The sequence below is a fragment of the Hyperolius riggenbachi genome, chromosome 1 (assembly GCF_040937935.1).
Source record: "Hyperolius riggenbachi isolate aHypRig1 chromosome 1, aHypRig1.pri, whole genome shotgun sequence".
NCBI lineage: Eukaryota > Metazoa > Chordata > Amphibia > Anura > Hyperoliidae > Hyperolius > Hyperolius riggenbachi.
The window spans coordinates 104,075,265-104,088,131 of NC_090646.1; the positions used below are offsets into that span (position 1 = coordinate 104,075,265).

The 12,867-nt window shown below is 43.9% G+C and overlaps 1 protein-coding gene across 13 annotated transcripts in view; it reads left to right on the forward strand.

The window, feature by feature from the left end:
• The window catches only part of PROM1 (prominin 1), a 290,410-nt gene that overhangs the window by 225,020 nt on the left and 52,523 nt on the right, over window positions 1–12,867 (forward strand). For all 13 annotated transcript variants that reach the window (XR_011030564.1, XR_011030551.1, XR_011030552.1 and 10 more), the window contains one exon: window positions 11,562–11,665. Coding sequence is in view for 4 of the 13 variants with exons in the window: in XM_068277815.1 (XP_068133916.1) it covers window positions 11,562–11,665 (104 nt within the window). In the remaining 9 variants the exon portion in view is untranslated. The remainder of the gene's footprint in view (window positions 1–11,561; window positions 11,666–12,867) is intronic.

The window sequence follows — 12,867 nt, forward strand, 5'->3', positions numbered from 1 at the left end:
CATCACTACTGAATATGTAAATGATCTCTTTATGCCCCTGAAGCCAGGCTTACACCCAGAACCACTGATGTATAGCAAGCCTATAGCTTACAAATTTTGCAGGGCAACATCAAACCAACTTGCAGACAGCCTGTTTCCGACTATTAGTCCTCATCAGTGCATGGCAGGGATAGATTTGGCTTGGCTCGATGGGGTAAAGCTTTGGGACCAGTACAACAGAATACCTAAGCAGCTCTCAAGAAATGTAACAAACTGTATTACATGAATATGTGTAGCTGCTGCTCATTGCCTTTGTATCTTTAACTGTGAAAACGTCCTTGCTTTGCTATCAGCTGCTAGTAAGCCTGTATGTGCAGAGTGAAAATCTGTTAATGGTTTGGGCAGACCTAAAAACCTATGAACCAATAGGAGAGATGGCAATACTTATATTTTACACCAAGCTGTATATGTTGTCATGGCCTGCAAAAAGTTACACACAAACACACAATCCGATATCGGCTTCCCGGGGCGGCTAACGGTATGCAGAAATCTGAATTCCATCGAATAATGCATTACCAAGATTCTGAAATTTTAGGCTAATTACATGATTTGGAAGTTTTGGACCAATCGGAATATCAGAATTTTACTACAGAAGTGTACATAGGTTGCCCATCAAAAATGTGGATTATGCATACTATATTCCGCAAAATAATTTTTAAAATTTTATTATTTTACAATTAACTGACTAGTTGAACTCAATGGACATATGTCATTGTCAACCCAAATAACTACTGTATAATCTGGCGTATAAGACTACTTTTGAACCCTTGAAAATCTTCTGAACAGTCAGGGGTCGTCTTACACGCCGGGTGTCATTCATGCCGGGTGATACGCCCTATCCTGTTACTGCCTCTCAGATCTCACTGCTGAGGACTGTAGTGAAGTGGCGCAGGCGCACATGTGCGAGATCTGAGAGGCAGAGAAGGAGGTAAATAGGATACAAGGGCGGGCCAGTAGGGCGAAAGAGGCGTGTTTTATGGGCACAACGCAATCTATTCTTCCATACTGCTCTGATAAACAGGTAGACAAGGAGAGCTGACCAATTCATTTAGGGAGAGTTGACCAATCCAACCAGTCAGTCGCCTATATACGGTTATATACTGGGTACAACATACAGTACAGCACTAGTATTGTTTCATACATAGCAACAGTTTATGATGTTTTTTTAATTTTTATTTGGTGTGCTTTAGAAGAGGGGGGTAGTCTTATATCGTGAGTATATCCCAAACTCTATATTTTAGCTGGAAAAGTTGGGGGGTCGTCTTATACACTCAGTCGTCTTATACGCCAAAATATATGGTATGTAACAATGTAACAAGAAAATACCATTCTGTTGAAATCGGAATGACACTTCCTGGAAAGCGGCATTCTGTCGGAATCGTAAATCGTAATATCTGATCATCCCTATTGGACTCAGAACCAGCAGGATTTTATGTAGTGAACTGCAAGGAGCCTTAAAACCCAGTGCTAGTACTACAAAGCACAGTAAACTCACATAAATAAAGGACCACTATCCTGGAAAAAAATTTTTTTTTTAAATACACATAATAACTTACAAATAAGAAGTTAATTTCTTCCAGAGTAAAATGACCCATCAATTCCTTTTCTCCTATGTTGCTGTCACTTACAGTACGTAGTAGAAATCTGACATTAACGACAGGTTTTGGACTAGGCCATCTCTTCATGGGGAATTCTCAGCATGGCTTTTATTCTTTATAAAGACTCTACCTGAAAACGATTTATATAAAGATGCTTGCTAGCCTCCCTGTTCGCTTCACACTTTTTTGGCAGTTGGAGGGAACAACTGCCATTCACTAAGTGTTTTTGAAAATAAATAAACCCCTAAGAACCCCCCATGAGGAGTTGGGCTACAGAACCTGTCGGTTCTGTCGGATTTCTACTGCGCTCTGCTGTCCCCTATTAAAGAGACCACCATGCTAGCGACATGCACCTTGTCGCTAGCTGGCTGTTTACCTTAATGCTGCCTGTCACCGCCGCTCCCCCACCTCCTCTATAGCGCCGCTCCCCGCCTGCAGTCCCTTCCCTCCAATCAGCTTAAAGAGGTGGGGAGGGAAGGGACGCAGGCGGGGAGCTGCGATATAGAGGAGGCCGGGGAGCGGCGGTTACTGGCAGCATTAAGGTAAACAGCCAGCTAGCGACAAGCTGCATGTCGCTAGAATGGCGTTTTTTTTTAATAGGAGACAGAAGAGTGCAGGGGAGGCCTGGGGGGACACAGTACAGACACAGAGGCTGGTGATAGTATGCAGAACCAGCCACTGTGTCCTAAAAGCTTTCTTCAAACCCACCTCGGGCTCTCTTTAAGTCAATAGCCATAATGCACGACATCAGGACTAGAGAGGACCAGTTCTGCAAATGGAATGACTTAACCACCCTGGCGTTCTATTAAGATCGCCAGGGCGGCTGCGGGAGGGTTTTTTTTAAATAAAAAAAAAACTATTTCATGCAGCCAACTGAAAGTTGGCTGCATGAAAGCCCACTAGAGGGCGCTCCGGAGGCGTTCTTCCGATCGCCTCCGGCGCCCAGAATAAACAAGGAAGGCCGCAATGAGCGGCCTTCCTTGTTTTGCTTACATCGTCGCCATAGCGACGAGCGGAGTGACGTCATGGACGTCAGCCGACGTCCTGACGTCAGCCGCCTCCGATCCAGCCCTTAGCGCTGGCCGGAACTTTTTGTTCCGGCTACGCTGGGCTCAGGCGGCTGGGGGGACCCTCTTTCGCCGCTGCTCGCGGCGGATCGCCGCAGAGCGGCGGCGATCAGGCAGCACACGCGGCTGGCAAAGTGCCGGCTGCGTGTGCTGCTCTTTATTTGAAGAAAATCGGCAGCCTCCGGCGGTGATGGATGAGCTGAGCTCGTCCATACCGCCCGGCTGGTTAATTGGCTGGTCATGGTTTCATACTCAGAGAATCTGGAGTGAAACACCTTTATGTGATTTTTGATCATTCAATCCCAGAGATACAAATTGATTTCCTGATAGATCAATTATTTCAGAAATTCTCCTAGTAGAACTGAGCATGTGCAAAACAGTGGAAACCATTCCTTTTTGCCAGTGTGAATCCTGTATACATCCAGAGTGGCTGGTGGTTTATAATATACTGTAGCTATATAGCCCTTAATTACACACAATCATTGGTTCAATTTAGATACATCTCTTTCAGTAGTATATGGTCCTCAACAGTGCATGGTGCTATATGTGCTCAGTTAAAGAACAAAAACTTAGACCAAAAGTGATTTGAATAAAGGAAATTCTAATAGCATTTAATAAGTGAATCTAAACAATGTAAGGAAGCATAGTGGTTGACATACTGTATATATTCGTGTATATTTCTAGAAATTTAGGTCTGATTCACTTCATAAAAGTATAGGGGTCGACTTATACGCGAGTCACTGGCAACACTGAGTACACTCAGTAATGTGATAAGTGATAAAGCAAATGAATTGGCAAGAAAACGCTGGCCTGAAAGTCCTGGCCACAACAATTAACAAAGAAATGTGAGGGGGGGGGGGGGGGGAAGCATAATGGGCTGCATAAAAGTGAGTGAATAATTGCAGCACTTGGGGGCCTGGAGGAGGTATTAGCTGCACTTAAGGGACAGGAGGAGTTAATGGCTGCAATACTGCATGTAGTGCAGTCATTAACCCCTCCTGAGCCCCAAGTGCAGCCTGTCAGTAATCCTGCGCTTACCATGTCAGTTTCTGCTGCCTCCGCTGGCAGCGCATCTGGGACTTCCGGTGCCGCTGGCCGCATTGACAGGGATGGTGTCAGCAGCATTCATGCGGAGATCCGGCCGCATGATACTCAGACTGTAAATGAGGGTGGACGCATGCACTGTCAGCGTCGCTCCTTTTATGCTCTAAGGAAGCATGTCAGCTGATCACCTGTCAGCTGACACACATGGCTCCACCTCTGGTTCCTGATTGGCCAAGCGGCTTGGGGCGTGGTCTCCTGCTTACCCGGGCTTCTTAAGCGATGTTCTGACACTTGCTCACTGTCTGCTCTAGCTAACACTTTGCAGTGAAGGCTTCAGACCTTAGTCAGTTCCGTGTGTGGCTTGAACCGGCTTGACCGCGGGGATTCCATACTAGCTCAGCTTACTTATATATTGATTATACTTGTGTTTGTCTTCTGCCTGCTTCTCTGACTACTCTTTGTCTACCGATTTTCTACCTTTGCCAATCTGATCTGTTGCCGACCACTGCCTGATTACTCACTTAGATTTAGCCTGCCGATTCTGTACCTTTGCCTATCTGACCAGTTGCCGACCTCTGCCTGATTACTCACTTAGATATTGCCTGCCGATTTAGTGCCTGACCAATCTGATCTGTTGCCGACTCGTTTTGCCTGACCATTCTCTATATCTGTATTCAGTGTTTGTACAGCCTTTTACTGTCACTGTCTGTAAGACTTTACCCTTTAACGGAAAGTCTGATATTTGTCTGTCTGCTAGTGCCCACACACACTAGCAGATCGTTACACAGCCATTAACTTTGCTTGGTAGACTTATACTTGAGTCAATAAAAAACTCCAGCTTAAAAGGGTTGAATATTGGAGTCGACTTATACTCGAGTATTTATGGAATTAAGGGTATGTGCGCTCCTCTATACATAGAGGCAACTGGATCACTGCAAAATAGGAGGTATTTTGCAGTGATCCAGAGCTTCGGGTGTGGCAGACCAGGAGACGCTGGTTCATAAGGCAGTGAGGACGCACGATTTTATATTTGATATGCGCAATATATTATATGTAAATGTAATTGCACTACAAACTTTTTAAGTGTTGTATAATAAACATGTTGAATGAAAATTAGAGCATATAATGATCCTAGAAGCAGCCTTTGTGAGACACGCAGCCAGCTTTAAAGTGTGGAGAGCTGGTCTGTGATCGGTCAGCGTCATCATCCGGTGAGCGTGGGTCTGAAATTTCATGCTGGTGGAGGTGCACGAGATTGCAGTGTCATGATTATTACACGAGTTACACGGAGGGAAAGCGCAGTTTTGCAGTAGTTTAAGCAGGATTACGCTATGTTATCTCCCTTTTTTCATCCCTGAGTGACCCAGCAGTTGACATGGGAATTGATTGCTGAAAAGCGAGGAGTACCTGTATACTGAATGCTTTTCATGCTGATTTGTGATCCATCAGCCCCTGCCTTTGGTGAGCGCAATCTAATTGGTTGGTGTGTGGGATTGACCTGTTGTTTGCAAGCATATTCAATCAAGAGGTTTTTAACTGTGTCTTCATGCTAATAGAGCTGTTATGTGGAGTTTAAAGAGACTATTTGGACTTTAAAATGACTGATATTGCTATACTGGACATATATGTTACTCATTTTCAAAATATAGGAAGAATATTAGATATCCGAATACATTTTGAGTATTTCTGCATTACTGTCAAAGCAGATGTCTACATATACAGTGCTGCCCATAATTATTCATACCCTTGGCAAATTTGGACTTAAAGTTACTTTTATTCAATCAGCAACTAATTATTTGAGGGTAATTGACATAGGTGTCTCCCAAAAGATAATAAGACAATGTACAAGAGGCATTATTGTGGGGAAAAAACATTTATCAGCTTTTATTTACATTTGAGCAAAAAGTATCCAGTCCAAAATTTCTTTACAAACTGTCACAGTCTGTGGGAAAATCCAAAGTTCTATACCATTCCAAATAGTCCAAGCTGTTCTAAAGCATCCTAATTACCCTGATTAATTGGGAATAGCTGTTTTAATCAACTCAACAGGTGAAAAACAGCAGCTCTCTGCAGTTGGTTTGTGGACAGTCATGGCTAAGACAAAGAAGCTCAGTGAGGACCTGAGGCTGCGCATTGTGGCTGCTCTCAAGTCAGGAAAGGGCTACAAGGCCATTTCTAAATGTTTTCAAGTTCCAGTGGCTACAGTGCAAAGTATTATTATAAAATACTGGATGTTCCGCATTGTGGAAAATCTCAGAGGACGTGGTTGGAAACCAAAAGTGATACCTGTGCAGGCCAGGAAGATAGTGAGACAGATGAAAAAGAATCCAAGGATCACCACCAAGGCCATCCTGGTGAATCTGGGCTCTGCTGGTGACAATGTGTCAAGGCAGACAATCCAACTGACACTGTACACTGCGGGGTTCCACGAATGCAGACCAAAGAGGATGCCACTTCTCCAGATAAGGCACACAAAAAGCTCGCTTGGCCGTTGCAAATGCTCATCTGGGCAAAGAAGAAGACTTCTGGTCTCCTGTGTTATGGTCAGATGAAACAAAAATTGAATTGTTTGGTCACAATGAGGTTTCCTTCATTTGGCGTAAAAAAAAAAAAAACGGAGAAGCCTTCATCCCAAAGAACATTATCCCTACTGTCAAACATGGTGGAGGGATCCTAATGGTTTGGGGGTATTTTTTCAGCCAATGGACAAGGGAACCTAATCACAGTAAATGGCACCATGAAAAAAGAGCAATTCTTGTGGATTCTCAACAACAACATCATGCAGTCTGCAGAGAAACTTGGCCTTGGGCACCAGTGGACTTTTCAGCATGACAATGACCCAAAACACACAGCAAAAGTGGTGAAGAAATGGTTAGCAAACAACATTAACGTTTTGGAGTGGCCCAGCCTGAGTTCTGACTTGCATCCAATTAAAGGGAACCAGAGAGGATGAACTATACATACCTGGGGCTTCCTCCAGCCCCATACGCACGGATCGCTCCCACTCCGCCATCCTCCGCTGCCTGGATCCGCCGCCACCGGGTCCCGTCATTGCCGCGAGTTGGCAAGTCGGCCGGCGGACGCGGCCAATTCTCCACATCACAGGGTGCTCTCCCCATACAGATACGCATGTGGTTGCTTACTGCGCAGCCGCATGCGTACATGTATGGAGGGAGCCCCTGTGATGCGGACAATTGGCCGCGTCCGCCGGAAGTGACGGGCCCGATACCGGCGGTTCCAGGAAGCTGAGGACGGCGGCGTGGGAACGATTCAGGCTTATGGGGCTGGAAGAAGCCCCAGGTATGTATAAAATCCTTGCCTTTTTTCACCCCTCGTTCCGCTCTGGTTACCTTTAAGAATCTGTGGAGGAAGCTAAAAATCAGGGTGATGGCAAGAAGACCCTCCAACCTAAAGGATTTGGAGCTCATTTCTAAAGATGAATGGGCAAACACACCTGTGGAGACATGCAAAAAGCTGGTTTGCAATTATAGGAAGTGTTTTATTGCTGTAATAGCAAATAAAGGCTTTTATATTGATTATTGGGAAGGGTATGCAAAATTTTGGACTGGACACTTTTTGCTCAAATGTAAATAAAAGCTGAGAAATGTTTTTTCCCACAATAATGCCTCTTGTACATCGTCTTATTATCTATTGGGAGACCCCTATGTCATTTCCCATCATAAAATGACTTGCTGGTTGAATAAAAGTAACTTTAAGTCCAAATTTGCCAGGGGTATGAATAATTATGTGCAGCACTGCAGAGGTAAGAATTTGTAGTTCACATGACCTCATCTCTACGGGTAAATAAAGAGTGGAGACATCTAGTTGCTGTATGGATAGATGCAGGGCTTCAGGCAAACACATCCTCACCATGGATTTTTGAACTTGAAAAGTTCAGTTCCAAAGGTAATGCTTCTTTCTAAATTTACACTACTCAGCCTGATTGGTTTCAGACTTTGCCTTGTTCTGTTTGGGATTTATTTAGGCTTTAGGTATCATACTTTTCAGTGTTTTCCCTAGAAGGTCTTAAGGTTTCTCTTTGGGGCAACTATATACAGTAAATACATTATGGCTTTGGCTCTCCTTAGTTACCCCATATCACTACTGCCACAAGCCATGCCCCTAGTTATTACTAAGTAATGACAACAGGCACCAGAAGCAGGCAAATAATATTCCTCATTTTCATTATCCACATAACTCCCTGGGAAAATAATACTTATTGGGTTGCATGAATATACGCAAATCCATGGAGAGCCTTGTTTGAGCCAGTCTTGACACATTGCAGCAGCCAGCCAGGTTGGTTGTGCTGTTACGGTTTGATGTACATACTGATACATTCCAGGAGGAGCAGGAGATCCCTGCAGACAGCTGCCGTAGGCTGAAACACCAGGAATGTCTCTGCTGTACAGCCAAGATATGCATGAACCATCGGCCGAATACATGACAGCAGCCACACCCCTGACAACGTATGAGGAATTACCCTAACAAGGAATATGTGCAGAAATATTCTAAATATGAAACACAGACATACTTTTCTGAAAGTATGATTTCATATGTATTTAGAATGTTGGCCTGATTTTTTTTTTTACTTTTTTATTAGTAATTTTGGGTCCATCCAACACAACATGACAATTTTGGTGTTTTTTTTTTTGTTTTTTTTTATAAATTCTCTTTTTAAAGAGGAAATTTAGTGCAACATGGAACTTCAGCCTAATCAGTAGCCGATACCCTCTTTCGAACCCGAAATCTTTACCTTTTCTAAAGTAGATCTTCAGGGACATCGGTATGGCTGATATTTAGGTGAAACCCCAACCAGGGCCAAGGCCCTGACAGTTTCCTGTCTGTAAACCTTGTTGAATTGTGGGAGATAATGGCTGTTGCTAACTGCCAAGCAAGAAGTATCGCCTTCTGTGCATATATAAACACACACACCAACCTAAAATTTAGCCTATGGCACTGTTAGTGGGTACGTTTCTAGAAAAGGGTAGTTGGTACTGTTTGTTTGTTTTCCCTCATATCTGCCTGCAGTTAAGATGCTGACCTTCAGGCTCACAGAAGATCAAATAACATGAGCTAATTACATGGCTAATATCAATTATTTCTTTATCTAACGTCTATTTTTTAACGCTTTGCTACTATCGTTCGTTCCTCTTTAACGTTGAACAAAACAAAGCACAGCAAAAAGAAGCCATTGCTGCCTCTAAGCATGAGGCTTGTTACAAGCTGTCATACAGTTCCAATTTTTCATAAGTCTAGTAAAGGACAAGAAAAGCTACAGTAACAGCATTTTTTTGAAGTAACCATGGTAACCATTGTGCATAACCGTACTGAACTTTGAAAGCTTCAAAATGCCCAGCAAATGACCTATTAACTTTGTAGCTGCCAAATATGGAAGGTATTATTAATCTGATGCCTCTGAGCCCTTTACCTATTCTCAAGGTTTCCATTATCCTTTTTAAAAAACACTCCCTGGCAAGGACCTTTGCTAAGATGTCAGCCTGCCTGCCTACTATGCCACTATTCTGGCAAATGGACTGAACCACTGCTGTTCAGAGAAGGATAAAGAAACCCTTCACATGGAAACAGGGCCGGAGCTACCATAGGAAAAAATGGGCAACTGCCTCAGGACCCCAGAGCCTGTAGGGACCCCCAAGGTGTCCCTCCCCCATCTTAACTGTTGCTCTCCAGGGACTCTGCAGAGTCTGTTAAGTTATGAGGTGATTGGGGGAGAGTCAGCAGCCAGCTCAGGGGCCCAGGAGGGAAGTTTGGCTGCAACAAAGAGTCTCTAATGATGTTTTTTGGGTGGGGGTATCTGTTGGGGGACCCCAGGCTAATTTTGCCCTAAGGCCCATTTGTTACCTGCCCTGCATGGAAACAGGGAATCTATAAAAGTGGCTGTATTCACTCTTTGTCCACCTTGTATTGGAAAAACTCAAGACTTTTATTTCAGCTTGATATATTTCAAGGATTAGTAACTCAAAAATGTTAGGCCCAGCACTCAAAATGGTACAAGCATGCTATAGCTGATTAGAGCTCGTTGCCCACTGAGATCAAAACTCACTTAAAGGGAACCTTAACTGAGAGGGATATGGATGTTTCCTTTGAAACAATACCAGTTGCCTGGCAGTCCTGCTGATCTCTTTGGCTGCAGTAGTGGTTGAATCACAGACCTGAAACAAGCATGCAGCTAATCCAGTCTGACTTCAGTCAGCACACCTGATCTGTATGCTTGTTGAGGGGCTGTGGCTAAAAGTATTAGAGACACAGGATCAGCAGGAGAGTCAGGCAACTGGTATTATTTCAAAAGGAAAAATCCATATCCTTCTCAGTTTAGGTTCCCTTTAAGCGGTGCTGCTGATACTTGTTTTTTTAAAGAATAATAACTAACGTAGTTTTAGTTTTCTGTATGCAAAACACAGTCATTCTACAGCGGGTGGTGCCCAATAGGTCGATCAATCTACCAGTAGATCGCGACTGCCTTCTGAGTAGATCGCGGCCGTTTGCCTGCGTCCTGTCAAAATTAGCTGGCGCGTGATCGCGACTGTCAAAATGTTGCTGTAGCTGTCAGAATGTGCTACTTAGCAGCCGCGGCTTTCAGAATACAATGGGAGAGGCGCGGCTGAAGGGGAGAGCCGTGGCTGAAGGGGAGAGGAGCAAATGGTTAGCATCTCATCCAGGCTCTGTGAATGGTGATGCAAAGCCATGTGACCACGCCTCCCCCAGGTCCCGCGCGTCTTCAGAGTTGTTCCCCCATCTTGTGAGGAGAAGAGACTGAACAGAGGCTAGAGGTTTGCTGCTGCACTGAAAGGAGAGTGATTGGAGGCAAGGTGGGCATAGATTTTGGTGCTGGTGGTTTGGGAGGGGGAAGGGTATTTTGTGATTATATCCATGGCTGCTATGTGTGTGTTGCCAAAGTTGGGGAGGGGGAAAGAACGATCGTGAAGCCATGTGCTTGGGGGATGCTGTGACCATGTGCTGCCAACTATGCTGAGATTGGGGGGTTCATGTGTGCGTGCGTGTGTGCGTGGAATTGTTGATAGATCTCCTAGGCTTGGTAATTTTAAAAGTAGCCTGTTCTACAGTGTTTATAACTAAAGCTGGCAGAAAGGAGTGTTGATGTTTGCTGTCAGTCTATTAATTAGTACAGCTGTTGAGCATGAGTACAATGGCTCCTACCTTGTGCAGCTTTTAACTCTTGATGCATGGTGGGAGTTAAGTTTCTGCACAGCCTCGGGCCACAGTACTCAGAACAGAATACAGAGAGTACTGTTGCCAAGGCTGTAAAGAATAAGTCATGGCGACTGTCATTCTGACTTTTATTCACTTTGGAATTTACAGTGGAGGCCCACTTTCAGGACATGCAATAGATCAATGTAGAGGCTTTATATCTCCTTAGATCACTGTCTCCTCTCCTCTTCTCCTCATGCAAATCAAAGTCAAATCAAAGATAGCTTTATTGGCATGACCAAGATTCATTACAGGTATTGCCAAAGCAAGGGGAAATAGGGGATATGGGAGGGGGTGGGGTAGGGGGACAATGGCTAAGCAGTCTCTATTCATGCACATGCTGATCATATCACATTAAGGTTTGTAACCATTTAGATTAACCACATTGAAATTGGGCAATATTACTATTAATTTCAGTTGGTTTGACCACATTTTCAGGCTTCAGGTGTTTTGGAGTAAAGCTTATAGTACTGAAGTATTTGTAGTGAAAAAGATTATTGATATCCTGATTTGTTTGGTACTAAAAGGCACGGATTGCTTTCTTGTGAACTGATAATGTGCTCTGAAATTTTCTGCTTTTTCTCAGGTTTTGGATACTCCTTATTTGCTCAATTCACAGTGGAAAAATTACCTATCTGGAGTCCTGTACCAAAATGCCAATGTCAACCTAACATTTGAAAAAGTGTACAGGTAAGAGGACCTGTCATGGTGTTAGCAGGCACTCTAAACCAGGGACTGAGATAAACAGAGAATAGAGAGGATAAATTGGTTTGTGAATGCAAGAGTTGTCTAGACATATCTTCAAAAGATTTAGCTAAGCAGGGTTGGCCACATCTGAAGTTTCCTTTGCTTGGTATCAGATTCTGACTTCAGTTTTGTGTGGGGTTTATCTGAAATGGGTGTTTATTTATTGACTGAGGTATTCAACATAAATCTAGATTTTTTACATTTGTTTGCTGGCTGATCAAAGTGAATTTTGAATATTTAGCACAACGTGTAAATTGCATGATATCAGGAAGGAATATCTGAACTAACTAACTCATGGGGCAAGTGTTAATATTTTCAGGGGATTCCACTGTTAGGGCTCGGGGGTTTAGTGTTAGGTCAATTTAGGAATGGGCAATGGTTATCTATTAAGTCTGGGCAAAGTGGTGGGTCCAGTGGCGTAGCTAAGGAGTTATGGGACCTGGTGCAAGGTTTACATTGGGCCCCCCCAAGCACTTTATACATAACAATTGATACGGCACATCAAAACCTACCGAGGACAACCCCAGTGTCCGAAGTGCAAGGAGGGGATGGGGAACAGTTTGTTAATGATTACTACTAATAAAAGCACCTATAGAAGTCATTATTACCAGCACAGGACCAATAAAGAGCTAATACTGTGTTTGAGGGTGGGCCCTCTGGTGCCCCTCTGGCCCAAGGGCCCCGATGCGGTTGCTACCTCTGCACCCCCTATTGCTACGCCGCTGGGTGGGTCAGGTTATAGATCATTCAGGACATGGTTTGGGTTAGATATCATCTAAAGGGTGTAGGCTAGGGTTCAGTTTAAGTGAAAGGTTTGCTTTAGGCATTTTGCAGATGAGTTAAGTTTGGATGCAGTGTTAAGATTGGGGCTCAGGATTGACTTAGTTTGTGATAAGCATGGTTGAAGGTGATCAGTTATACTAAATCAGTCCAAGTTGGGCTATATAAATACTAAATAATCAGTAACATCTGACTACAATTTTGGGGCACCCCTACTACTTTTACTGGGGTGGGCACAGCTCCAGGGGGGCACTTTGGGTTCTTCGTCTCTAGTGTTGGAGAACCTTGTCCTGGCCCTGCTAGAATCAACCGGATATTATATAGTGGCTGCCAAGTTTCACACTAGTAAATGTTCTTAATCAAGC